The following is a 27,770-nucleotide window of genomic DNA, read 5'->3' on the forward strand; positions in this document are numbered from 1 at the left end:
AGAACTGGAAAATTACATTAAATTCTTTCATTGCGCATCAGAACAAGAAGCTAAGTTAACTCCCAGCTGACTTACTCCCTCCTTGCATTATCTTGTTCCAGAGCCAAGCAAATGAAGCTGGATGCAGCCTTGTGCAGGTACACAGGGTGTTTCTTCCAATCCAAACACTCAATAAGGTGATGGAGAAGAGAGAACAATTTCTCAGTGGTACAATGAAGATAATACTCACCTGCATGGAAAATTCTGCAAAGTTTGCAGGTGGAAAAACCTCTAAGCGTTGTGATTTATCTATAATGATTACCTAATTAATGTAATGAAACTGTAAATCTTATTACCTTTATGCACTTTTTTGTTGAGCTTGGGCAGTTTTGAACAGCAGACTTTTTTAACTTTCCGACCTAAGGGCGAAAAATATGTTAGTGAAAACAGATAGTGCAAATAGCCATACATATACACCAAACAGGTTAGAGTCCACAGACATTTTGATTACAGTTAAAATCTTTGAACAGAAAGATCTGTGAAACGAAGGATCGTCATGACTGATTTTTACATCTGTGCATAGCTTTGTCCCTAGAATGGAACAGGAACGAATTTGTTCTTTTCCATCACTAGTAGATACGCCAGATACATTGTCAAGATGTCATATGTTGGCAGGCAATAAAAGCAGCAAATTCCAGCTGCCTAAACCTCAGAAAGAGACTCTACACTCTTTTTAGAGTTACATCACTTAGTGAAAATATAAAAGATTACCAACAGGGAAAAAAAAAAAAAAAGAGTATCTCTGTGTCCATATGCACAGGAGGGTAGAATAAATTGCTTTGGACAGGCAAAGCCATTTAATTATCCCCTCCCTACTGGACCTAAATAAGTGAGCTGTTGATTGCACTTGACACATTATGAGCTGGACACATTAAAGTCAGAAGGTTGACTCTGGACCAGAGGTGGAGCAGAAAGGACAGAGGTAGGTGATTTCTCATCAACAAAATCTCGCATATGCTCAATGTTTCTGGAAATCCCTGTGGCACAGTTCTACAGCCAAGACTAGTGATGTTGGCTGCTCTAGCATCCAAGAGGTTTGAGGTGTCTTGTCACCATCATTTCATTCTGATGTAACAGGTTTTACACAAAATGTCCATTCATCTTGCACACCCAGCCAGGCACTTCTACTTTCCCATAAGCATGTTTATGGATAAGGGACAGTGTCCTTTGCACACCTCCTCCCCACCTTCCGACTCAGTGATGCACCAAACTCCTAGGGTGCAAATTAACAACAAAGAATGTTATTATAGGATCCTGTTTGTATTCATTTGGGTTTTATTTAGTATTGCTGTCTCCTGTCCTTCCTGGACAGGCTTCTGCTATGCTCCTGAAGACACATCTAGATATTCCCCAGCTTCCTTTGCACTGTTCCTTAGGTTTCCCTCAAGGGGGCCGGGAAACATGAATAAATAGAAATATAAAACGCAAAGGGAGCGGCAGAAGGACTTCAGGTACATATATGATGACATTGTTCTAGCATTCATTTCCCTCACCACAGCTTTGGCAAACAGTTCTAAAACTCAGAACAGACTCTGGTAAAGGAGAAAACGGGGCAGCTGACTTGACCAGTTTGAAAGACATTTTCCACATGTTTCTCCACACTCCTATTTACACATAAAGTGATTCTTAGGAGGTTTGTAGAACGTATGAAGCACAGCAAATCTCCTACTCCTGACCTTTGGACATTCAGCTTACTTGTTTTTCCTTATCTCATACCCATTCTCTACATCTTGTGTAAAATAAACACCATAGAACAATAACAGTGAGTCTCAAAGATCTACAATATCAAACATCAAATCTAAACAGGTAACTCTAAAAGTTACACCTTTGAATTTTAAAATCCTACTAAAATGTCTCCCTGCAAACACAGAATGACATCTCTAGGGATGCGGCTATAGACAGATGGAAGAACCTCTGTTTTTAAGATTTAAACTGCTCTCTGAATTCGTGCGTGTTGGAGTACTGCAAAATCGTAACTGGGTGCTACAAGGTAATACAGTAATTAAAGTGTGGAGTATCAGTGGTAAAAAAAAGAAAAAAAAAAGCCAAGACTGATTGAAGGTCAGAAGAGCTACTCTCACCTGTTTCACTATTCTATAAAGAACTTGGCATTTAATCCAGTTCTGGTGACCTGACTGTTTCATATTCCCTTGTTTCATAAGGGTAGAAACTTCTTCCATTAATGTGTTTCTCACTATTCAGAAGATAGATTGTTTTACATTGGCAGATAGTTATCTACTGGAAAAATATAACCGGAATTTTTTTCAGAGGTGGGTTTCAGAACACAGATTAACGCAAAAATTAATCATGCTGTACTACATGCAACAGGCAGTAACAGAGAGGAAGCACTACAAACCAAAGCATTGCTATGCAACCACATTCTGCAGTCTAAGTCTTTTCCTAAATTAATTCTCTCCTTTCCAGTCATCTAGCTCTGTTTGTTTTCCTTAATTAAAATCAACATAGAGAACGAGCATTTTGTATCACAAAAGCAAAGAATAGGAAGAGAAAGGAGACAGTTGTGTTAGAAGAATATACTGTACCTTCTGCAGTAAAGGCATTGAGACACAAAAGAAGGACAAACAAAAAGCCACAAAGCATGAGGAGCTTCATCCTTCCAGCTGGTCAGGAGATGTCTTCAAGGAGGCTGAAGCAGTTCTAGTCTGCCTCCAGCGCAACCTTACCTTTTTATAAGATTGGTTGAAAGGAATGCCGTGTTCAGAATGGGTGGAGATTTGGCCTTTGTATTGCACTTCAAGGGATGAAAAGAAACAGCCCTTCCTATTATGAGAAGCAGTTTACTCAACAAAATCAGGAAGCTGCTAGCTGTAGAAGAGTGTCCTATCAGTTAAAAAGGAGCACTTGGCTTTGAGTCTTAGCATATACAGGGATGCTCTGATGTAGAGTGTCCTGTCGTTTACAGCAGTCTCCTTAGGTGACCTTGTGTGCTCCTCTGGGTGCTGGGAAAGGCAGAGAGCAGCTGAAAGGAAGCTGTATGGACATCGAGCTGGAACTGAAAAGGTAAACAAAACGCAGATTTAAATCAAAGCAGTTGCCAATGTGTTGTTAACATAATTAACAAGACAGCCAGTTAAGCAGCAGATTGCTGAGTTTATTATTAACTTCTCAGTATCTATCATATCTGGATAATTAAGTCTGTTACAGAGATTCCAGTTAAAAATCAAGATTAAAAGTTCATCAAATTCAACATGGTATCAAGGTTCAGAGAACACGCATAAAAAAAAAAAAAAAAAAGAGTCCTGCAATCAGGGATCAACTGCAGAGCTGAGACTCTTAAATAACACAGACGTTTACGATTGGCAGCATCTAATTCTCACAGTTTATTCTGATAAGATTTGGGTCTCCAATACCAGAACATGCTGTGAGCTATGCAGCCCTATGAGCTGGAAGCAGTACCTGGAAGCGGCTCAGACTTGGAATTACAGCAGGACAGAAGGCTTCGCTCTGCTGCACATATGTTGCCCTTCTTCACCTGGCCCGCAGTTTTCAAAGCTTTCATATTTCAGATTTTGGATTTGGCTTGTTTCTTGCACTGCACCAGCAGCCTTCCAAATCAGGTCACCCCTTTATCTACCAATTTTAGCCCCAAAATCTTATCTCTACATTTCTACCTAGCAATATCCAAATATTGTAAAGATTACTAATGCCTGACAGTCTTTTTTTTTGCCAAGGCTGACATTAGTGAGGCTCTAGGATCAAACCACTAACAACCCTTGCTACAGATAGTATTATCTTCAAAGTGCTTTATAAGCAGCCGTGTCTCATCATTGGCATCATCGTTCAGACTGTAGTAAGGCTTTTAGTTCATGTCGCTGCTGAGCTTCTCAGAAGATACTTTTATGGTTCAGTCAATGACGCAGAGATAAACGAACAGCACAACAGAGTGTCCATGTTGGTTTTATGGACTCAGGCTTCTTTTGAGTAGTTGAAACATACAGATGTGAGCCATCATCTTGTACTTTTAAAATCAACATTTTTGCTGGTTAACACAGAATCAATCCTTTAATTTGTATAGACGTACTATACTCTATAGAAATGGTTAAAGCTCTCATGCAAAAACTCTTGTTACTTATTCTGACCATTTTAAAGCTTTTTACTCCCCAAACCAATTTTAATTTCACTGATTTTAAGGTGGTTATTTCTCAGATTTACACTCAAGGTCTTCCGTGCTTTTCTGTTAACAAAGAACAACCATTTCCCTCTCCCCAGCCCCCAAGAATGACTTTGTTGATAAAAGAAAAACAAAAAAGGAAAATCACGTCACTGAGTGCATCTCAGCTCTGCCTCTGAAAATGGCAGCTGCCTCAGTCAACTATCCTTCCTCCTTAAATATAAAGGTGAAGTAAAAATGAAAAAAAAAAAATCCTAAAAAAGGCACATTTAACTCAAGCCTACTAAGATTTTATACCTGTGCTGGTTTTGGCTGGGGTAGAGTTAATTTTCTTCACAGTAGCTGATACAGGGCTCTGGTTTGGATTTATGCTGGAAACAGTGTTGATAACACAGGGATGTTTTTGTTATTGCTGAGCAGCGCTCACGCAGCGCCAGGGGTTTTTCTGCTCCTCACCCCACCAGCAAGTGGGCTGGGGGGCACAAGAAGTTGGGAGGGGACACAGCTGGGACAGCTGACCCCAGCTGACCACAGGGATATTCCATGCCATGTGGCATCACCCTCAGCATATAAAGCTGGGGAAGAAGGAAGGGGGGGTAATGTTCGGAGCAATGGAGCCCTGCTTTCCTGGAGATGGCTGAACACCTGCCTGCCACTGGGAAGTGGTGAATGAATTCCCTCTTTTGCTTTGCTTGTGTGCGTGGCTTTTGCTTTACCTACTAAACTGTCTTCTTCCCAACCCATGACTTTTCTCACTTTTACTCTTCCAATTCTCACCCCCATCCCACCAGGGGTGAGAGTGAGTGAGTGGCTGTGTGGGGCTTAGTTGCTGACTGGAGTTAAACCATGACAATACCTAAAGAATTTTTAATGTCTTTTTAGCATTGAATAGAACCATCTCCTTCTCTTCCTGTGTGCATGATAAGAAATAAAAAATGGATACAGAAGAGGAAAATAACCAGGTGAGATGGGAGACAAGTTGCATAAGAGAACCTCATCACACGATGGCTACTGATGTTTCTAGCTATGTTCATTTAATTAAACTGGAAAAGTGTTGGAATGTTAAATGCACTGCTGCCAACACCTACCTCAAAAAAGACATATTTTTCTTCTGAAATATTTACAGCAGAATATTGGCAACAGAAGTGTTTACAAAGACTTATTTTTCTAAATATAGATAACTGCATTGTAACTTTACCATCCACCCCAAGCATGTGCTACTTGGATGCCCTATTTGTTTTCTGCTTGGAAGAGGCAGGCTGCTACTCAGCCTCTGCTGTTACAACAATCCAAGCCTTCCAGCTACTGTGATGGGAAATGAGGCAAACCTGTATACTTACCTCTGCATGCCAAATACCCCTCAGAGGGGAAATGGAGCAGGTGGTGGGAAGCTCTGCTGTCTGCCCAGGGGAACAGTTTTAAATGGTTTACACTCTTGCCTTTCACCTTTTATTTCTGAGTTTGGAGAAGCCAAACCATTGCGCCAAAAAGAGCACAAAGGACTTCACCAGATGAGTCTGAAGTATTGCCCACAAACCTCCAAGTCTGCATGCAAACCAAGGGAGACTGCCATTATCTCCACAGCTTTCTTGAGCAAATAGGAAGATGTTACCTGCAAAGTGTTTTTAGCCCTCAGACCAGAAAGAATCAGTGATCGCTACTTCAAAACACGGCAGAACAGTCCATTCCTGTATTTTCTCCAATGTGTACGCAGCATCTCCAGCCTACATGCTCTCATCCATTCGGCTCAAGACACATCGCCTTCTATAAGGGAAACTATCCTTAGTCTTACGTTATTTGATTCTTAATCTTTATTTCACATAATCTGCCTATAACTTTTGCCATTGCTGTCTGCCTATGTGCTCTACTCAGCATGTCTGTGCCAGTAGCTATGCTCATTTAGGTTACTTTTTAAATATCTCCTCACCTGGTGTTTGCAGACACCTGTAGTTTCTGCCCTTGAGTCTGTTCTATTTTCATATTGCTTTCTTCCCTTCTGTCACTCCCATGCCTTTTTTTTTTTTTCCTCTATCATCCACTTCTGTCCCAGTCTCCTATTTTTTTTATTATGACCTGGTAATAGGTGAACAATATTTTTTATTGCAACTGTTTAACTGATTTTATTTCCGCCCCCCCCCCCAAGCTATTTTTTTCCAGGCATGAGTCTGCTTTTTGGCAGAAATATTTTGACTTTCCAATAAAATACAAATGCATGAAAACCTAAGTGTTATTTTTTTTGAACCAGTCTCAAATCATATACATGCTTAGACTCTACCATCATTCCTCATGGGAGAGAAAGTTCAAGCATAAAATTTCCCACTCATCATGTGGTCTAAATTGTCCATTCAGGATAATCTCTCATACTATGTTGCAACTAGAAACCTGCTGATGCATACACCAGACTGAAACAACTTAGCTTTTGAAATCTTCTACAAAGCGGGAGCTCTGCATTTAGAGGCAGAAAGGTTTGTCCCTCCCTCACCAGTCTCCCTGCTGAGCTGAAGCCGCTCTCGCCTGCTGCCAGGAAGCCCGAAACCCTCCTGTTTCGGTTTCACAGCACACCTTCACTGCCTGGCTATTCATCACAGCGTTCGCCTTGCTGTAGCCACGCCAGTTCCCACCAGTGGCCTTCCCGAAACCCGTATATTTCAAGACTACTTCCCTGTCCCTCCTCGTGACTGCAGATTTCCATTCCCTCCTTTTTTGTATAAGCAAGCCTTATGTTCTGTATATACCAAAAAACACATCCAGATTCTTCAGAGTGACATGCCTAGTTATGGCTGGAAGGCCAAAATTGGCTCAAGTTAATGTGGGTTTTGTTGTTTTTTGTTTTGTTTTTTTTTTTTTTTTTTAAATTTTTTTTTTGTTTTAACTTGCTGTCTACTCAGGTTTTTGTTAAAATCCCCTGCTTTTCAAGGGGACTTTTAGTATGACAAATATACTAAGGCACACTACAGCTATGGCAGAAATTAAGCCTGCATTAAATTAGCATCTCATAGATCGGGACTACAACGGACCACAGTATGCCCCCACGCACTATGGAAGACATTGATTCAAAGTGCTTTAAATAATCAATTTTAAATTATGATTTTAAAAAGCAGATTTTAATATCCACTCTTAATCTTGTTTCCCCTTTATACACATTCATTATTTCCCTAAGGAAACATGCAAAGTTGGTTGATATAACCATAACTGCCACATCAAGTTTTACAAAATACGGCCTTTGCCTACAAGGCACTACTAGTTTTTGCATACCTGAAGGAGGTATAAACACTTCAGAATAAGCTCAGTACATGCTTATTCTGATTTCAGCGTTCATAATTTTAATACATTAGATTCACCTACTACAGAATTAGGTAAGTTTCTAATTTGTGATTTTTGCAAGGCTCTGCTCACTTAACTCCTACCTACAGAGCCAACAGTCTCCCTTGTTTCCCTGACATTCATGAACTCCCTGCTGTTGCAGTAGGATGAGTTATTCTTTGATGTTACCAGCTCTACCCTTCCTTCCTCCCTTCATTGCTAAGATCCCATGCAGGTGTTGGTCACCCATTACCTAGGCTAGGATAAACACCACAAGGTCCACAATTACCACAAAGTCTGATTTTTTTGCCTTCCAATACTTATCCCGGCTGCTCCTTCGTAAATCACAGAGTAGTGGTAGCAGGGGTGTCCTTGACCGAGTCTTTGTCAGAGCTCTTTCTCTGCCTTATGCCCTTGACTGTGTCACCCTCTTTGCCAAAGGGCACACATCCCGTTGGCTCTCAAACACGCACTACCTAGTCCCATAACTGCTGTTCTTAAAAGCACATTCAGCTCACTTCTCACACCTGCTAATTTTCCATTTCCTTCCTTTTCAGCACTACAGCCAGTACTTCTGTGTTGTTACTTATACATATATAAAAAGGACCACTGTCACACCTAATTATGACCATAAAACTCTGTGGGATTTTTTGCAGGTCCAGGCATGACTCAATGATACGTAAACAGAACATGGCTAAAAATTCCCCACCTTTTACAGGAATTCCTTGTTTTGTTATGTGTGCCAAAGAACATTCGAGACAAGGCAATTAAATTACCCTGCAATTAAATTAAAATCTGATCCTAGATACTGACTACAGCAGATGTTTCTAAGGATTTCCATGATGTTTCAAATAATTGTGCTTTAAATCATGATCTAAATAAGCAGCTGCATAATTTTTAATAATTTACTTTAACTTTTTTAACAAACATATAAATCTGTTATTTTCTTAAGAAAGGGTTCTTCGCAGTCAGCTGGAAGAAGGCCAGACCTGACCCCTGTATGTATTTTCAGTTGGCATGGCAGAATACAGGATGAAATTTAGATCTCACCTTATGAAAAATATTTAGTGTAATTAGCTTTGCAACTTTCATCCAACTTGTCCCACCTGCAACACTGCTGGAAGCTGAGAGGTAACATGCACTGGCATTCATAAAACCTATATAATAGTACACCTATAAAACAGTAACACTAGGTATGCCTGATGCCTCTCTAAAACTTGAATTACTCTCCAAAAGACAAAGATGATTCCTCCCTATTTCTGCTGACATTAAAGAGAAGGACTTTTTTTTTTTTTTTAAACTATTCAATATTTGAAAAGAATCCAGTAAGGTAGCTTATTTATTCTTTGATAAATGACCTTCAGTTTACAGCAAACTTAGAATTTAAAAATGGTTGCCATAAGTTCACTTCAAATTTTGAAACGGACTAATTTTGAAAAAAAAAAGAAAAACGCATTTAAATAACCCTGCCAGGTAGTATTTAAGTAAGAACTGGATTTTTATTTCAACATTCAATCATATCAGTGACCTTCAGTCATCGTAATAAAGTGGAGACAGGTTCTTACAACCCAGAAAACAGAGTACCTCAGTCTGTGGCAACCCTCGGTGAGGATGGCTGTTCAGACCTGTAATCTGTCACTGGAAGGTCAGCTGTTACAAAGGCAAGTAACCTGCTGGCACAAGGCTCTGAGAGCAGTCATTAACCCAGCATTCACCCACCCCCATCTTACAGCTTATGAACACACGTATAACACAGAACTGACACACTCTGGAAACACAAGTGTCACATTCACACATACCTCACATATCTCAAAGCGATGACTTTTAGCTCTTAACAACCTCTCCTGTGCCAACAATGAATGGGAATGGGTTCAGAAAGACATGCTATCTTTCTTAATTCCTTCACTCAGCTTTGACCCCGTTTGGTCATCATCATTAAGCTTCAACAAATCTTCAGCACTACTGTAAGGCATTTCTTTTTACTAACTTGTACAGAGGAGCTAAGCTTTAACTGCAAGACAGCAGCGGGTTTTTTTGTGTGAATGAGCAATCTTGTAGTATATTATATATTTGCATTTCTTGCTAGTGGTCTGAACACCAGAAAGAATTGGTGGAAATCTGTTTTTTAATTACCACAGTTTCATTTAGAAAAATAGCATGACAAATCATCTTCTTGGAAACTGACTTAGCCAAGAAGGAATTTGCCTGGGGCAGGGAAAAACACCAAAACCAAAACAAAAAGAGCTTCTGACCACTATCAGGAAAAAAAAAAAATTAAGTATTTAACTGGAAAATCCAAGATTAAATGCAGCTTCCATGAAAAATATTACTTAGACATTTTAATAAAATGTACAGTGGTCTAGGTATCTATGGAAGTCCTGGACTTCTTCCTAGACACTAACTGACCACCACTGCAATGGTGAGATAGCAGAAGCATGATAATTTACTTGTATAAACGTAATGGTTTTAAGTTACAGGCCTTCATTTACTGAGTGCAAGCCTAAAATCACTGTACCTCTACTGACACAGGATGGTACACATCTACCATCACTACCAATTCACATTGTTCCTGACTGCGCTGATGGCCCATCCAGAGATGAAGATCACTTTTTCCTCCTAAGCAGTACACAATGCATCCTCATCCACCACCATCTTTTCTAAGAAAAATGATGCCACAAAAAAAAGTAAAAAAACCCAACAACCCCAAACTGCAAAACCAAACAAGAACAACTGCATTTCTTAAAGCAATACCTGCCTTCAGGAGCACGAGTAACTTAACCAGATTCCTTCCCCCGCCCAAGACAATGTAAGGAAACAAAATTCCAGCTATGTTTGCAAATTACATTTGAGTCCCAAGGAAGAAATATAAGCTGACCTGAAATGCAAAAAACTTACTCTCCTATCATTTGTGTCTCTTACAGAGATGGATTCAGACACCACTTGGGCTCTCACTAAAAGCTTCAGCAGAGTTCTCCTATCCCATCAAATTTCTAGCTAAAATTAAAACCATTGTTGATGAAGTATGTGGTTTTTTTCTTCCACAACTTCCTAGTCACTTAAATACAACTGCAGTGACAATTAACTGCTTTGGGGGACAGACTGTGTTCATTGCATTGAAATGGTGCCCAGTGAACTGGATCACGGGATTTTAGCTCAGGCAAGCTGATACCAGTAGCTGACACTAAATCAAATGATGCAATATTCTCCTCAGACAAATGTGTCTCTGTAGGAGCTGATAGGAAGAAGCTGAAACTCATACCATTACAGAAATGCAGAGCACTTTAGCCTCTAAGCACCTTAGTTCACATTCTGGACTTCATGTTGCCGACTTATTTTGGTTGTGTTAAATGATCAGCATATCCACAACGTACAGAAGATCCAGGAAGAGGCCACAGTGGCTCAGTAACACCATTTATACCCACTCAGAAAGGCAAACCCCCCTGCTAGCCCTGAAACCACCTCCTGCCAGAGCAGTACAAACACGGTTTATCTATGTTTTTAAGACAGACATCAATATGCAGATAAATCACGAAATCTTTCCAGAAGCCCTAGAGGCTGACAGCTGCACAGTGTTTTCTGCTTTGGAGGCTTGCCAAATGAATTAAACGCCTTATCTATTCAGGAAAAAGAACAAGATGCCTGCCCAGACATTTGTCATTGTACCACTTTGTTTCCTCATACTAAGCTTTCTGGAACTAAGTATTGGGCAACCAGACTAGTTATTTTGTACAAAAGACCCAACAGTGTCTTGTATTCTTCTATCATCTTTCTGAAAGAAGGAAAAAGTGCTTTCTCAACAGCAGCTAAGAGTGAAAGAAGGATAAATCTTTTAGAGCCACAGTAAATGGCAAGAGGGATAACCCTCCCTGCTTAGGCGCCTGTGTTTTTCCTCACTCTGGGGGAAGAAGTGACACGCAGTGGGAACAGATCTGCTTCCATAACAAGAAGGTTACACAGCTCCTCTTGTCACCCTGTCACAGAGGCATGAGCTCTGGCAGATCAGCTGTCAAAAACGGTTTCCTAAATCACATCTTGGTTGAACTAGAGCACCAGACCACCACAAGAAGATGATGTTTCCCCCACGCATAGCACGCTTAGCGCTGTATCCAATGTAAATGTTTTTGGACTGAAGCCTTGCCTCGGCTTAGTGTGCTCTCTGTTTAGAAGCCTACAGCTACCAGATAAACTGGCCCTCATCACATCTAAGGCCTGGAAAGACTAGAGAAAGAATAGAAATCACCTAAGAAACCAGGGGGAAAGGGGACACATCTGTTATTCCATCTTCACCATGTTGCCTGCAGGAGGAAAGTTAAAATCAGGCAAAATATACACAGCTACAAGCCCCACCTTAATAGAGACGTCTGATGAGACAGAAGAGTGAACAGACAGAGCTCAGAGACCACAAACACCACACACAAGACTCACAGGCACGCCAGCTGCCAGCTCTGCAGAGAATTTACTCACAGGGCACAAAACAAGGAGTGGCAGGACACTTGCAAAAAAAGCTCCGTGGAAGATGTTTTAAACCCTGCTCCACGACAGTCTCCTGAGCGATTATCAATTCACCATAAACTGTTAAGAGAAATGATGATCTCAGTCTTGCTCTTCATTCTGGCCTTTGCTAGTTACTATATCCCAGACTCTGTCATTACTGCCTCTAATACAGCGAATACAACCATAGCCTGCAGTTCCTACACTACATACCCTTCCCCTTTGAAAGCAGAGGCCAGCATGTACTCCCAGAGGACTAGGTTGGCTCACCATAACTAGTCTAGGTTGAATTAAATTAACTTTGCATCCTGAAAGTTCTTAACATTCCCTGCCTTCTCACAGCTCAAAAGCTAGTTTCATTTATCTCTAAATTTAACAAGATCATTTGCTCCAACTGTTTTATTCTCCTTATGCCACAAGCAGCTGCTTCAACCTGGTTAGAATAAATTGTCATATACAAAACGCAGATTCTTCTTAGCATGGCATGAGCTTTTAACAAAATATTGATGAATCTTATAATATATTAGCATACCACCTCCAGAAATAATGACTATGAAGACTGCAATTTTAAGAGTTTATCTAGTTTCTTTTTGTCAAGTGCAAAAAGACTCTAGCACATGCCTTAATTTAACAATGAGAACTCAAACTACTTTTCTCACAATTCTGGGAGACATCCTTTGTGGCTTTTGAACTCTAATATGAATCTAAGGATGCATCCCTTATTCCCCTGGATGATTCAGAAGTACTTACCTCTGCACTCAATTTCCTTCCCAGCCCCCAACTCACCTTAGCAAAGAGCAACACCCTTTTTTCAACTGCAAAGACACAGTACAACATTTGCTGCTCCTTTCATAAAATTAATGCTTTAAAGACTATTGTACAAATGCCTTGAACTTCCAGCTGTCAGACTCTAAAGTTACAGGTTAGCAGGCTATATAGTAATTTGTTTTTTCATTCCATCTCCTGTCTCCAACTACTCCCCTGACACACTTCTGTCTTACAATTCTGTACATTCTTTGACCTATTTTATTAAAGATTTTTCCTTCTTCTTGGCAAGTCTGAAGATGACCCCAGTTCACTACTTCTAGTCTTCCATTTCCAGTTTGCTTAAGAACATTTTCTGCCTTCCCACTTCTCCCACTGTATCTTAGGTGGCATTTACAATGAAGTTTAGCTAATTGCCTGAACCACAGGTGGAACCTGACAAGGGAGCTCTTAGCTTTCTAATCCCCATGTCTCCTAGAAATAATACACTTTCAGCTGGAGGTCTTCATCTCTGTTCTTACACACCCTCTGCCAAGGAAACTAATACTCCCACCCAACACCCACGTCTGCCCCACTGCCCCAGTTAGATGCCACCAACATACACGTACCAGAGTGAAACGGTACATGGGGAAAAGATCAACCATGTTGCTCTTGAAGCAATTCTTGCTGCCTTGGACTACCTGACTTAACCAAGCTGGAAACATGGCACACACCTTTGTCCACCTTTATCAGTGTGAGCTACCAATGCAACTGAATACACTGCAGCCACCAAACTGTAGAGTCTCAATTTTACTGTCTGTAAAGCAAACAAAAGAAAACCTTTCCCACTTCACTCCGACTTTCTTTGCTTGTAATTCATGGATCTAACCATAGTCCAAGTGAATATTGTTTTTGACAGACTTGCTTCAGTTAACTGATGAGATAGATTAAGTGCCAATACTGTGTAATTACTAAACGGACTTCTACATCTCAAGCCTAAAAAAGGCTGGAACTTGACCATGCAGTCCAACCTCCTGCATAATTTCTACCAAGACATTGCTCCCAGTAACCACTGCACTGTAGCACGAGATCCAAAATTGACTTGGAAGGCTTCAAGAGAACTAACCACAACCCCCATTAACCCATGGCAAGTTTTGAAATTTCCCCGCCCTCGAACTGTGTTCCTGGGTTCTACCCTATTTTATCATGATTGTAATACAGTCCTATTTCTGGCTAATGAAACTTATGACTCCTTTTTTTTTTCCTGCTATGCTTACACATAAATAGGTACTTCTCCTGTATTTGTTGCCAGTTAAGCGGCTGCTTAAGCTTCTCACTAAATAATATTGACCTTCTTAAATCTCACTTGAAAACATGAAAACTGTTTTCCTTAAATATGAATTTATTTACTTGAAACAGGAAACCATGAAAGTATCTGATCCTGGTTGCTTTTGTGATCGATTTCTCTCACTCCCCCATAAAACTTAACTGGTTATAAACAATGAGCAAAACTCTGTAATAAGTATCTTGACTAAAACTCAATGAGGGAATACAACTGTGTATAACCCTCTTCAACCTGACTCACAGATCCCTCTCTTGTTCATGGTCAACCTCTAAAATTTTGTCCTCAGAACCTAGACAAAAAGAGTTTTGCTCAGATTTTCTTTTATTATAGGCACAGAACCAGAATTTTGGTGTAAGACAGCTTCCTGCAGATTTCAGAATTTGAGGACAAGCACACCGCTGTGTTCAGCTACAGCAACAGTATGCAGAAATTAAGCATATAAAACTGCTTAAAAAGATAAAACCCTCTAAACAGGCTACTTACACTTGTCATGATACACAGATTTCTTCCATTTAATTACTAGATTTTCCTTCAGATGTAATAGTGCCAGGAACTAGACTGTGCTGTATAAACTTTAGGCACAAAGGAGTTGCAACAAGTTTCTTCACAATCCACTGTTTCTTCCCTATAACTGAAGAGATGAAAATTACTCCAGTATATGACAGACACAAAAACAGCACTGGCTGTAGTCAATAGCCAACAGGTTACACACTAACAGAACCACCTGAACCAAGTGTAGATCAGCAGCTTTCATCTGGGAAATATCCCCAAAAACATGCTAGCCAGTCACACTAGAAATCATTTTTGTGGATTTTTTTTTTTTTTCAGAGGAATAGGCACTCTCTTACAAAGGAAATTGTAGCCAAAAAAAATATTTATAGTACTCTTTACCAAGTTATTAGTGCAGGGGTACTAAAATATTTCTATTAACACAGGGAAAGTGAAAGTAGTCAACTTGTGAGGCTAGAGTTTTATTGTTCTGTAAGTTAATACATAAACATAGCATATTTACCAGAAATTGAAAGTCTGAGTCATTGACATTAGCTCAAAACTTTCTTGTGCCCGAGAACTCACTTTTTATTCCAACATATAGCAATTCAGTTTGTCAGGTATAAATTTCTTAATGTTAAATCAATTTCACTAAAAGGGAACATTTCTTTTAGACCAAGCTAAATATACCAATTTGGAGAAGAAGTAAGAAGCAGACTAAAGCATACAACAGTACGGTAAATCTATGATAGTTGGGTTTACAGTAGGCCATCCTCAATTCCCTGTTTCTGAATCAATTGTACAAGTCTGCAAGACATGAGTCCTGGGAGCTCTTTTGAAGGATGGGGCTTCATCCACAATACTGAAATTGTCCCTGGAATAAAGACACACTTCTATTGCTATTCAATAATTTGATAAATCTAGTATCAAAAGAACACAGCTATTATATCCAGTCAACATGAAAGGAAGAAGTCCTCATGGGTGCTCCAGAAAGAGACTGAAGTTCCTATGGGACAAATGCCACACAGTTTCCTCATCTTGTCTCCTTTAAGCTTTTTGGTCACCTCACCTGTCAAATACAATGCATTTCTGACAATTGCTTAAACCTTTCTGAAATTTCTGCACAGGTAGAAGTCATCACTGCATTTAGTGCCATATCCTGTTTGTGCAGTTCTTCTTATAGTGTCACTAAAATATCATTTATGCAATCTTAACTGAAAACTGATGCACCTCAACAGCATTTCATGAAGTAGCTTGTATTGCTATCTGCATATGGGATACCAGTTTAGAAATTACTTCTGTTACTACGCAGTAACAGTAAAAAAAAAAAAAAGAGTTGAACTGCTGTCAAACCCATTAAAAAGCAGACAGACTATCTTATTCATATATTAAAAATAATTTACTTTCCCAAAATAATGTACAATTAGAAGCAGTTCACACTACTTTAAACACAGAGCTGGAAAGTGTTTGAAGAAAAACTATTAAGTCTGAATCACATTGCACTGAAACAATATGCTGAAATGCTTTATGCTTCTGACTTGCAGCAAAACTGCTTGTAACCATGAATTTTTATTTAATATGTGCACTAGGTACGCTGCCAGACAGCTGCAAAGAGGAGTCTTGGTTTACTTTCTCCTGCCACCTCCACCACCTGCAAGCATGGTGGCCACCCGAATGAAGATGTTCAGTGTATCTGTGTAGATACCCATGCACCTAGGAAAGAAGACATCAAAGTTAATACTGTTGAACAGAAATAGTATTATTTGATGTTTCACACCATTATACTTCATTTTTAAAAGCCTTCATGAAGCATCCATAACAAAACCCAACTATGATTACCCTCAGTGCCTGACATGCCAAAAAGCCCCCTTATTTTTGCTCTACCATCTCTGCCAGCAGGAACTATTTACAGAAGTCTTAACAAACAGTATACTGTTCTCATATAGTAACCCTCTGCTTTTATGCTGTCCTGGTTTGAGGTAAAACAGAACCAATTTTCTGATTTGTGATTTTACTTTTTAGCTGGGCCTCTTCTAACTAAAGTCTGAAATTAACAGCATATTGTTCAGAAACTGTTCACTCTCAGAGTGATAAGACCTGATTATACCAAGGAACAGTATGCGCAAAGGCTCTTGCTTAGACTTATTGCTATAACAACCAAGGTCAGCTAACTTTGCTGTTTTGCACCGTTAGAGGGTCAGAAGCAGAGAAGCGTAGAGGGGTCCTACCCATAGGGAGGAGCAGATGGGACAGGTGACCCAAAACTGACCAACAGGGTATTCCATCCCATATGCATCACGCTCAGGGATCAAAGGGGCAAAGGGGGCTCTGGCTCATTTTTTCTTCAATGGCCGACGTCTGAGGAGGACCCTGTCTGTTCGTCTGCCTTTGATCCCAATCCGAGCACTCCTGACTCTAGTTGCGGAATTCAGCTCCTGTCCATCGCTGACTCCAGTCTGGGACTTTTCCTGTGTCTGCTGGTGACGCAATCGTCATCCTGGGAGCTGGATACGGTTTTGTATATATTGTATACTTTTTTTCTTTAATTTTTATTTTCTATTATTATTTGCTATTTTCTTATTTATTATTATTTTCATTAAAGTAGTTTAGTTCTTCTTCTAAACTCGTAAATCTCCTTATCTCTTCCTCTGCTCTCTGAGGAGAGGTGGGGGGGAAGGGCCATCTGTCATTCTGCTTGGCCAATCCGGCCAAAACCACGACATATGCTTATGTACTTTTATCTGTTTATCTGCAAGAATTTTGAAAAGTGTCAGTATTAGATTCTAAGTATAAGAAACAAGAATCAAGGAGGTAAACAACTCACCTATGATCAGACAGACAAAATTTACAAGCAAGTTACTTGTTAGTCAGACTTCGTCTCTACCGAGAGTCAATTATCTTTCTTTCCCTACCTATCACACTGTTGAAGCTTTTTTACTTAGTGACAAAGACTAGTGAATATTAAGTGGCTATGAAAGAGTTAACATTTTTTGTCTCAGCTAATATTGACAGGTATTTTCAGAAAGCAGCTGTAAATTCTCCCAGCAATGCTTTAGAAAACAAAAATATTTTTTAGGAAGTACTGCTGGAAGCACGTGGCACCACACATTCAATCCCATTTCTCTCATTTGAAGCACACGGTTTCAGTTTTAACTCCGCTAGTTATTTTCACATTGTATTTTTAAACCCTGTGATTCTTCACATTTAGGAGCAATACACTTTTGAGTAGTAAACAAAAGGTCTGTCTGTTTTGAAAGCATACTTCAACATAGCTTGAAGCAAACTCTTACACTGACATTAAGATCAGCTGTGTTAACACAGAATACTTACGCATTGATTGGATCATATTTTGTTACTCCATAATATGGAATAGTTTCTGCACGCTTGATAACATGCTGTGTATCGTAGAGCAGGAACATGCCAAAGAGCACCAATCCACCATAAACAGCTACTGAATACAAGCCAGCACCAAAAGCAGAAGTAGGAGGCAAGAACATGGATCCTGGAAAGGAAGGTACAATACTGTTAACGAAAGCTACTATGTGTATCTGCTACTCTGAGTTGGGTCAAGCTTCAGTTATCGTAGCACGCATTTCCAATGAGTATTCCATTCTCAATTCATGGTGCACTTTTAATACACGAGATGAAGAGGTAACATATACAACCTGATCCAGTTATTTTGAACACCCTAGGGAACCCTGCATACTTTTCTCCATGTGAATACTTCTGACCCTAGGACTACAACAATGCCTAGAAACATGTAAGGGAGAATAACAAGTGGATCAAGAACCAAGATCCTGTTTACTGTCTTCCCTAGTTACTGGCAGTAACTAAAAATACAAGCCACCACTATCATCAGTTTGCCAGATTAATGCTTGCCAGTACTGTAACTTCTTATTTGTTTTCAAGAACAAATTTAATGGGAGTATTTTCTGCTGTTCTAATGTTGCAAGGACTATTTAAGGCAAATCTTAAGTGGACAGACCAGCCCGCAATTAAACACGAGCAGCACCTTAGCAGCTTAAGCTTATAACATATTTTATCTAACAGTATGAAAACAGTATTTTACCAACTGAAGAGGCAAGAACAAAGCCTAAGCCTATTCCAAGCGGTCCTCCCATGTTCAGAAATTTTTCACTCGGAGCACACATGGCCACAGTTGAGAGCCCTCCAACGATTCCAGCAGTATACCAGGCAGCTCTGATCAGCAAAGGACCACCCAAGAAGGCCAGAGGAGCCACCACTGCACCCATGACACCTAGCCAAAGGAAAACAAAACAACACTCTAAGATTTGTAACAGTTCTGGTAAAAACAATACCTGCCAAAACAATTTTTATATTTTTTTTTTTTACAGCCAGATAACATGGCTCAAACTAATCTACTTACATGACAAAATACCAACACACTTGATTGTGCACCTATCTAGAAGGGAGTACAATAAATTAGCAACCTTAAGTTCCATGACCTCCTTTTGTCTAGCTCTGGAGAGTACTTCAAGGAGCTGGTCTTTGGAAGAAAGGCTAACAAAAGTCAACATATCAACCTGTTCAAAACAGAGCTGGTAAGAGATACTTAGCATGGACTAATCAGCTACATAATAGTCACAGGAATGCTCAACACTGAAAAGCAGGACGTATTTCCGCCACAACAATTAGTTAGACAAGCAAGTCAGACTTTTTGCTAGAATCTTGTATGAAACCTCTATCTAGTCCACCAATATCACATTAGGTTGTTTAACTTAGTAACAATCACTAAAATAAACACAATTTCTTCTTGCTAAAAATAAGAGGCAAGTATGATTCCAGTATCTTTCCTGAACCATAAATTATTTCTAGCAAAACAGATTTGAAAAATGATAGCCCTTGTTATTCATTAGTGAGAAACTGATCTGTACTCACAGCTTATGTACCCAATGGGAATATGTATCTAAGAAGCTGCAGTTTAATACTAAAATCTCATTTTTCTAGTCAAGTTTTCAAATACTCTCCTATCCTGTACAGCTAAAGAATGGCAGGTGTAGGCAATAGTGCTTACAGAAGCTATAGTGCCAGAAAACAGTTATGAAACTAAAGCTGGTATGAAACCTACTAGTTCAATCCAGTGTGGCACATACGTATCTCAAGTTTCACTTGAGCATGACTTTTAGAATGTTAAGAAAAATATTACAGTAGTGTTAAGGACACTTAAGAAATCTTCCTGACGTTCAGGAGTTCTTATTGGTCTCTGAAAAATTTAAACTCTCCTACAGCAGTATATAAAAATTTACCTTGAAGTCGAAGTTTTGTTAAAGTAAGAATCTGGTGAGACTGAAGCACAGATATCTCTACAAAGAACACTAAAATCACATACCTGAATGCATCGCCCAAGCCAAATGTTTAGCTGCTGGACTATTTTCGTAGGATATGGACCTGACCAACATTCCAGCACCAATCATAGCTGCAAAAGTTGCGCCTATTGCCTGTAAAAACAGTGTTACAGAGCATTATGACATATGGTCTCTGTTCTAACCTCCTACTCTAAAAGTCAAATAGTGTAATTCTGAAATGAGCAACCTAATTCATAATGGGAACGTTTGTCAGTTTTACTCCTGTAAGGTTAGAGTCAAATCTTTGCAGATGCTAGCTTGCAGAAATCCCATTTTACCTTTACTCACTCTTCTAGGAACCCAAGTTTAGTGGTAAGATGTTGTGTAAGGTAAGAGAAAAAAACCCAACATACGGTTCCGCCCCTTACTCTAATCCTCATTAAGGTACCGGAAATGTTAGCCTTACTTTGTTCCTGTACATTTCTCCACCCAAAGCCAATACTCAGTTCACATGCTTTTACTACCAATGATCTTAAACCTCACTGCCTCCTCTTATTGCTGATTCCAAACAGAATCATCCAACAGCTAGCACACTGGTCAGAAATGTACAACTTAGGTTTATCACCAAGAATGCGCTATTAAATTAATCTCTGTAAAATTATGTAGGTGGTGGCATTTAACTACTAGTATTCCACTCCACTTAACACATTAAATATGTACTAAGCAGACACATTTTGTTAGCAGTTTGCCTGGATGATTTGCCTACCGGTATCGTTTCAGCCTTGGCAAACAAGAGACAGGTTTCAAAGAGCTACACAGAAGAGCACAGGGAGCAGTAAGAATGCATAGGGACCTCAGTTTCCATTTTTAGATAGAAAGAGTGTCATTAGCCTCAGGTAGCTATTTATAACAGATTCTTCCTTGCATATAGCTGGTAAAGACAGCATAGCATTTTTTTTGCTCATGTAGTTTGTCTTTGACAAACTATCAAAGAAGTATAGAAGGTGCCTGTCAGTATATAATTAGAATCACAAATCTTAAATCACAAAATATCATTAGGATACTTAAGTAGCCTTTATGGATAAGGACACTAGTGTAAGTGAAGTTTTACCTTATTTTTCACCAACTACTTTACATTTCACGTTTTTTATATCAACCATCACATCTGGGGGCTTTTCTCAGTATATTTTTTTTTAACATAAGCTTACCAGCCAGGAGCCTCTTGTCATAAGGCTCATGAGTGCTGGAGTTCTGCTTACAGCTACAGCAGACAGTGCTGTCAAGCCAATGCTTCCCGCAAAGTACATGTAAGTAGTATGAATTCTGTCTTTCACATACTGTGGCCAAATACTGAAAAATAAACAGTCATACATAGGTGCGCAATTACCAGTATCAGAATGAAGACCAACAATAAATGCAATCAAGCTCTTAAATATATTTATAGTTGTGAATATAAAGGAGGTTTCGTAGCAAAGGTGCAGTCTAGCGACTTCTGCCATAGGTCTACCTTACAACAGGGGGCCGAACTTTTAAATCTTGCTGGTTTAACGTAACTTAACTCTCTAGAAACACTGCAAGTTACAAATAATGCTAATTATAGTTCAATTTTAGGGAGGAAGCATACACAAGAAAGAGTAATGAATGCTTTTTAACTATGAAAAAACAGAATGGTGTACATATAATATATATTGGTTTAAGAAGAAATGTCTACAGAACGTGCACTGGGCCTGCTGAGCTGTGCAAGTAGCCTGCTGAGCTGCTCACAAACTGCTGAGTCACAGTGCACGTGATTATCTGATATCACAAGACACAAGCATCATTCTGAGAGCTCTAACAATAGCAACAGACCTAGCCATGAATGAGAGTTTCTGCAGTATGATTTTGTCATACTATGGACAGGAAGCTTTCCCTGCTAACACTAAATTTAAACATAGTGTATGCGTTTTCTCCCATTTTACTCTTTTGAGCCGTTACTTCAAGGCTTGCAGAGAAAACAATTTACAGATAGCTGTATCAATGAAAAGCTTCTCATAGATACAACTAGCAAGCACTCAATATAGAATGTTGAAATTACTCCAAATATAAACACAGATTAAGTAAAGCAAAATGTCTCCAGCACTTATTTCTCCTAAGCCCATGCTTATCACTAACAACCTTTTAAGTCTAAGTAACTACAGGGTTTTGCCATCACAGTAAGGTTTTTGTTGGCCAAAAAGCAATATATCAAAGTTTTAAGCAAAACATGTTTATTAGAATAGGGCTTATACCAAGGTAAACAGCACATTTAAAGAAGACTCTCCTTCCAACATGCTGTATTAAAGTTTAATGAATAGTCTCACAGGAACATCAGGTAAAGCAGTCTTAGCAATATGTTTTACAGAAGACTACCCTTCATAAATTCTCAGTGGCACACCTCATAAGACATACTAATATACTCTTCACAAATAAATTTCAAATTTAGCAAAACAAAGGAACTCACTTAAGTCAATATCCATTGAAGTTTCATTAATTTAAATTTTGCTTTCAGTTACACACTTTAAAATCCTGCACAGACAGAGGTGATGGCTTTTTGTTCAGAGCTTAAAAAAAAACTCCATAAGCTACGTGTACACTGCATCATACTAGCTAAAGAGGAGACAGGCATAAAGAGGAGGGAGAGTCGCTCAACATACTCTTAAAACTGTAAGCAACTACCAGCGTTATTATCTTACTTACACAGCTTTTTCAATAGCTCCAATCTCACCGGACATGCCCAATCCATAGTAACAGAGGGCCCCCAGGCCAACAGCAGCCCCACCAGCAACAATAAACTTCCCCAGACGATCAGCTGTATAAAAAAAAATAAATTCACGCTCCCATTAACGCTTTTTCTTGGATAGTTAATAACATCCTCACATAAGTTTTGCTGTATCTACAACAGCTGATCCATGTTAGACTTCTTTCTTAAAGTTCCACTTCAAGTCACTGTTACTAGTTCTCAATGAGCTGCACATAAAACACCCTAGATTCAGCCTATCAATGCAATATAGCTTCATAAAACAGAGTAACAAATAACAGACCAGCTAGTAACATGCCACGTTTACCGATCTTCATTACAGTGACAGAAATTCCAACACAAAACCAGTTAACAGGTTCTCCAACAGAAGAGTTCACCTGTCAGTTGATTTAGTATAGGATTTCACTAGCCAACTCACTATAAAACAGGAGAAAAACTAGACATTGTGTCCTTTCCTTTTATTCAGCTGCCCTTAATGCTTGCTCCTTCAAGAGCTCTTTGGTAGCAACTATATCCAAATCAGTTTAAAAAGGGACCTCCAAAGCTCATGGGCAACAACACATGATTTAGTATCAGTTTCTATCATCTGTATGCCACATACCAAATTACTGCTCAAACATAAATAACAAGCATAAAACATTGTTATAACTGACATAAGAGCAGCCAGGACCAAATAAAGAGAGAGTTACACAACTCAAGGTAAGACTATATTGTTCCCTAATGCGTTATGGCAAAAACACTATCTAGCCAATCTACACATACGCTGTTTGTCAATTCAATGCTATTATGGGACATTTACAATCTGTTCTGCTGAACACTGCTATCTAAAAAATCCCTTTGTAACCTACTGAAATTATGATCCGCACTAGATGTACAATCAAGCATAGTAAGCCAATGCCTTACATAAGCGCAGCACCAGAAACTTTCTGCAAACTGTACACACTGTAGAAAAATCCTCTTAAACAGTATACAATGTAGATATAGCACAGTGAGTGTTAGTATATTTCTTTTTAATATCTGCAACCAAGTCTCCATTAAGAGGCAACAGTTTTTGACTTAATAGTTCTCAACAGCAGCTGAAAATAGAGACAAGACGACATTTCTCTACACTGTGACATATTTGCAGCTTTAACTTTACAAGGAAAGACAGGCAGAGAAACTGCCTCCAGTCGTTTGAGGGAGATCACTAAGCAAAATTACATAGGAAACCATATTCTCAGTCTCTTCGTTGGTTTGAATGAAACAAATTCCTTTGAGGAAGTTTTAAGTTAAGCTTCAAAGATTCTCAGTATTTAAAGCAGAGCTACTCTACCTTTAAGTGCTGTTTCTGCAGATGGCTCAAATGCTGCTTCTTTAATTTCCTGGCCAATTTTTCCACGCCTGACACCCGTTCTTACTCTCGTGGCATAACACTGTTAGATTCAGAAAAAAAAACATACAAAAGATTCAATGGAATAAAATAGAAGACATTTCTTATCAATTTACTTGGTACACTTCAAATTGCTACATAGTCTCTTCTTTATCTATGCTTACCTCCTGAAGACATGAAACAACTATACTCGAGGAAAACAACTGAACGTTAAAGTTCAGGAAGCTTTGTGAGTAACATGCACACGTTCTAGAAGTACAGAACCAATGCAGTGCATTTCAGAAGCTGAAGTTTTCAGTTTGCATTTCTTCTGCTCCAGTCCCACTGTCCTAAACAAGGCCATAAGGCTTTTATTTTTAAATGTAAAAACATACTCTTTACTTTTTTATTTTGCAAAGTTATTTTGCTTTCTATGTAAAAACACTCTTCATATAAACATTTTTACATAAAAAGATATTCTCGCACAATATTTATACTTTACAGACACTAGATCTGGAAAAGCAGGACAAATTCTTTGCTTTCAACCCTAGCCTTGATTTAAGAAACAAACCTTAAATGAAGGCCTATAAACGTAAGATTTTTAAGACTGACAAGTTCCAAATAAATACAGCATACTGCTCAAAGTCTTAGTAAGCTGCAAGAACAAGGAATAAACTCATATTTAAGTTCAGAAAGCACTTTTGAAGTTTCCTTACTGTTTTTTCCAGGAATTTCTAAATTATTATGCAGGTAAGGGCTCACTCAACGCTGTTGAGTTTCTTTTAAATCTAAAACCTGAAATCTACAAGCACCACTGTCATCAGCCACTAGAGCAATACAATTCAGGAAGTTTACCACAGCACATAAGTTTTGTTGTGCTTTGCAACAAGACCTATCACAACACTGTAATTATGTAGCACTTACCACAGAAATAAAACCAAAATAAAAAAAAGGAAAAAAAGATGAAAACACTCACATGCAAAATACCTAGTACACATAAAATTTTAGGATGCTTAAAACAGTTTTCTATGCTTAAAAGAAAAACACAAAGAGGGCGAAGAATTTGCCATTGTCACTTTCACCAAGATGATGACAAAAAAGCAATGCCTCCTAACAGTTGTGAGTTACCCGGGCAGAAAGCAGAAATGAAACATCTCTCAATGAAAAATAAACAGACAGTATCTTAGGATAACAACAGTCCAGTTTTTAAAATTGCTGGCAAGACCCATGGTAGTCCTGCCACAGTTCAGAAATTGCTCTAACCCAGGCAACAGCTCTAAACGCGCAGAAGGACTAAAGTCTTTGAAAAAAAAGTTTCTACTTTAATACTGTATTTAAAACTCTTACACACAAACTGGGCACTAGGAAGAGGTCAGACAAGAATTTCTGCGCCTCCCACCTTGCATAGTAAGGCTTGTCCATCACTACCTACTTCCTTTAAGCCCTTTTTCTAGTAATTTCAATGAAGAAACAGTCATTAGAACAGAATATGTTATTTCAATTGCTCTTAACCCCCGTTCTTTGATTGAATAACACTCTTCCTTCAGTAAATTAAAGCAGGTAACTCAAACAAGCAGAACGCTCATAATAATTCAAAACTCCATGCAAAAGCATTTCTTTTAACGAAACACTTAACCCTTTAAAACATCAGCAGTTAGAACCATTAGAAAGAGAATTAGGTTACCTGGTTAGGCTGCCACAGCCTGTATGCTTTTATGTTGGAGTTCCTCAAAGCTGGGGAAGCCTGGGCAATGGTGGGGCGGATAGTCTGGCATGATAATGCCCTCAGGCATACCAGCCTTGCAGCCAGCATGGTTGCTTTGATAATTTAACACACTGCGTTCCTGCAAGTACATAAAAAAAAGTTTTACTGTTTTGTTACGTAGTTTTCAGACACAGTACACCTATATTACTCATTCTCAACTACACTACAGCCTATAATAGAAATGGTATTACTACAGCACTGTAATAAGAACCAGAACCTTCTTAAATATGCAGTTTACCTCTATTCTACCTATATTCATCTCCCATTTCCATCAGAGACTTCTCTCTCACAATTTACATGAAAACAGGACATATCACTTTGCACACATATAAATTATATCAAGAACCTTTATGTACTGATGTTTGAGTTACTTTGGCAACTAACTTTCATTTTGAGACATAACACTGCGTGAGTACTCTGCCCTTCAAGTAGATGTTCAAAAAGATGCTCCAAATTTATATAAAATTCAACTAAATATAAACCCAAATGAGTAAATGGCATTACATGCAGTGGAAAAGTTTTAGAGAGGTTTTAAGCTATTCTTTAAAGAATTAATTAGCTTTATGGACATGTCATTCAGTCAAGGTCACAGCCCAGAACAGAGGTCGTATTGTGCAGTTTTGACGAGAGAACAGTGACACTACTCATAGACGGCATAAGCAGACACCAGCCTATGTATTCTATAGGTAGTATTAAAACTGATAGCTTACTTCCACAAGTAACGTATATGTTATGCATAACCCCTCCCCAGACATTATAAGTACATGTAGTTTAATTATCACTATATACAACCCCTGATATCGTGTGACACCCCAACTACCGATATGTTTTTTCAGACGACTATTCATAGCTTATGCATACAGCTCCCAGTATAGTTTAAGAGCATTCTAAATAAAGATAACTTCAAACACAGACGAGAAACGAGCCCCACAGAGTCGGACGGCAAGAATTAACCACAAAGAAGTGAAAGCGAGAGCACAACCCCGCTGCCAGAAGTCAGTTTGCTTTGAAGCTCCGTTATGAAATCCTGCTTTTGTAAGTGGAAGTACTTTCGGAAGCACATCCTGTTTCCGGCACTAAACCCCACTCTTCCACTGGCACGATACAGTTTGCAGGAATTTAAAGTGACGGCTCTGCAATTTAGACTTCATTTTTTTTGAAACTAGTACGTGACGCAACACAACTTCAAGCATTAGATTAGGAGTAACGACGAGTGACAGCAGAGCGTTAAAAAAGAAACAAAACACCTCCAGCACATTAACCGACAAACACAGCAGCAGGGAGCACTGCGAGGTCGCTCCCGCACCAAAGCAGGAGGCCGCCCGCTCCGGCCCAGGCAGGGCGGCCCGGCTCCCCTGAGGGGACAGGGGGCGGCCAGCGCCCGCCTCGGGCCTTGGCCTGGGCCGGGCCGGGCCACGGGCCCTCACTCGCTTCCGGACCGTTCCCGGGCCCCCACCGTTCCCGCCGCCGCCGCGCCCCGGCGAGGCCCCACCCAGCGGCCCCCTCATTCGCCCCGCGCACCTGGGTGGCGGCTCCGACTTCGCTCCGACCGACCCCGCGCGCAGCGTACAGCCGGAACGGCGCCACAGCAGCAGAAGTGACGTCCAGCCGCGCCGCGCACGGACGGTGACTGGCTCGCTCCCTCCACGTGACTGCGGACCACGCAGGCGCCATTGGCTCGAGGAGGCCGGGTGAAGTGACGCGCCGCGGTCCCTGAGACAGGCGCAGGCACCATCTTTAGTAGGGGCAGAGAAACTTCTGGAAGGCGCCTGAGGCCGGACCCTGCCTTGCGCAACTCCGCCGTGTCGCAGGCCGTAAATCAGGCGTTGCGCGCGGTGCTGCTGCCGCTCCCGCCGGGAGGCGGAGAAGAGCCGCTGCCCTCCCCACAGGGCGAGCAGAGCTGACCAGGAGCCATTTCAGCCCGCGGCACCATTTCGAGGGGGTGGATGCCTCTGCTCCCTTCTGCAGAGGAGAGGAAGCGAAGCCGCCCCCTGCGGAGCGGTCCGCGGCTGGTCAGCCCGGCCTCAGCTGG

The 27,770-nt window shown here is 39.9% G+C and overlaps 2 protein-coding genes across 13 annotated transcripts in view; both read right to left on the minus strand.

Annotated features, from left to right (window-relative positions):
* Window positions 1–14,864, minus strand: part of CDHR1 (cadherin related family member 1) — an 83,008-nt gene extending 68,144 nt beyond the window's left edge. For 4 of the 10 annotated variants that reach the window (XM_074592228.1, XM_074592240.1, XM_074592238.1 and 1 more), the window contains exon 1: window positions 336–13,023. The gene's annotated coding sequence lies outside the window, so the exon portion shown is untranslated. Of the gene's footprint in view, window positions 1–335; window positions 13,024–14,537 lie in introns of those variants that run through there. The other 6 variants (XM_074592234.1, XM_074592235.1, XM_074592233.1 and 3 more) reach the window with 6 other exon arrangements.
* Window positions 14,865–15,004: 140 nt separating this feature from the next.
* Window positions 15,005–27,753, minus strand: GHITM (growth hormone inducible transmembrane protein). 3 transcript variants are annotated; one of them, XM_074592243.1, is made up of 9 exons: window positions 27,260–27,753; window positions 25,658–25,817; window positions 23,938–24,037; window positions 22,565–22,676; window positions 21,058–21,199; window positions 19,894–20,002; window positions 18,613–18,801; window positions 17,874–18,045; window positions 15,005–16,256 (listed from the first exon to the last, which is right to left on the minus strand). In XM_074592243.1, the coding sequence occupies exons 2-9, from the start codon at window positions 25,784–25,786 to the stop codon at window positions 16,169–16,171; spliced, it is 1,041 nt and encodes a 346-aa protein (XP_074448344.1). In that variant the 5' UTR covers window positions 25,787–25,817; window positions 27,260–27,753; the 3' UTR covers window positions 15,005–16,168. The 3 variants fall into 3 exon arrangements, with proteins under 3 accessions (XP_074448344.1, XP_074448347.1, XP_074448345.1); XM_074592246.1 differs by lacking the exon at window positions 27,260–27,753 and adding an exon at window positions 26,986–27,212; XM_074592244.1 differs by lacking the exon at window positions 27,260–27,753 and adding an exon at window positions 26,721–27,202.
* Between the last annotated feature and the right edge of the window lie 17 nt (window positions 27,754–27,770).

The sequence above is a fragment of the Larus michahellis genome, chromosome 6 (genome assembly GCF_964199755.1).
Source record: "Larus michahellis chromosome 6, bLarMic1.1, whole genome shotgun sequence".
Taxonomy (NCBI): Eukaryota; Metazoa; Chordata; class Aves; order Charadriiformes; family Laridae; genus Larus; species Larus michahellis.

What these genes read in the sequence shown, in the direction of transcription:
- GHITM (XM_074592243.1), bottom strand. Translation starts at nt 25,786, where the DNA reads ATGCTGGCTGCAAGGCTGGTATGCCTGAGGGCATTATCATGCCAGACT. An exon ending in GGCTGTGGCAGCCTAACCAG is followed by an intron (nt 24,038 to 25,657) that starts GTAACCTAATTC and finishes TGAATCTAACAG; the next exon opens with TGTTATGCCACGAGAGTAAG. An exon ending in TGCAGAAACAGCACTTAAAG is followed by an intron (nt 22,677 to 23,937) that starts GTAGAGTAGCTC and finishes TTTTTTATACAG; the next exon opens with CTGATCGTCTGGGGAAGTTT.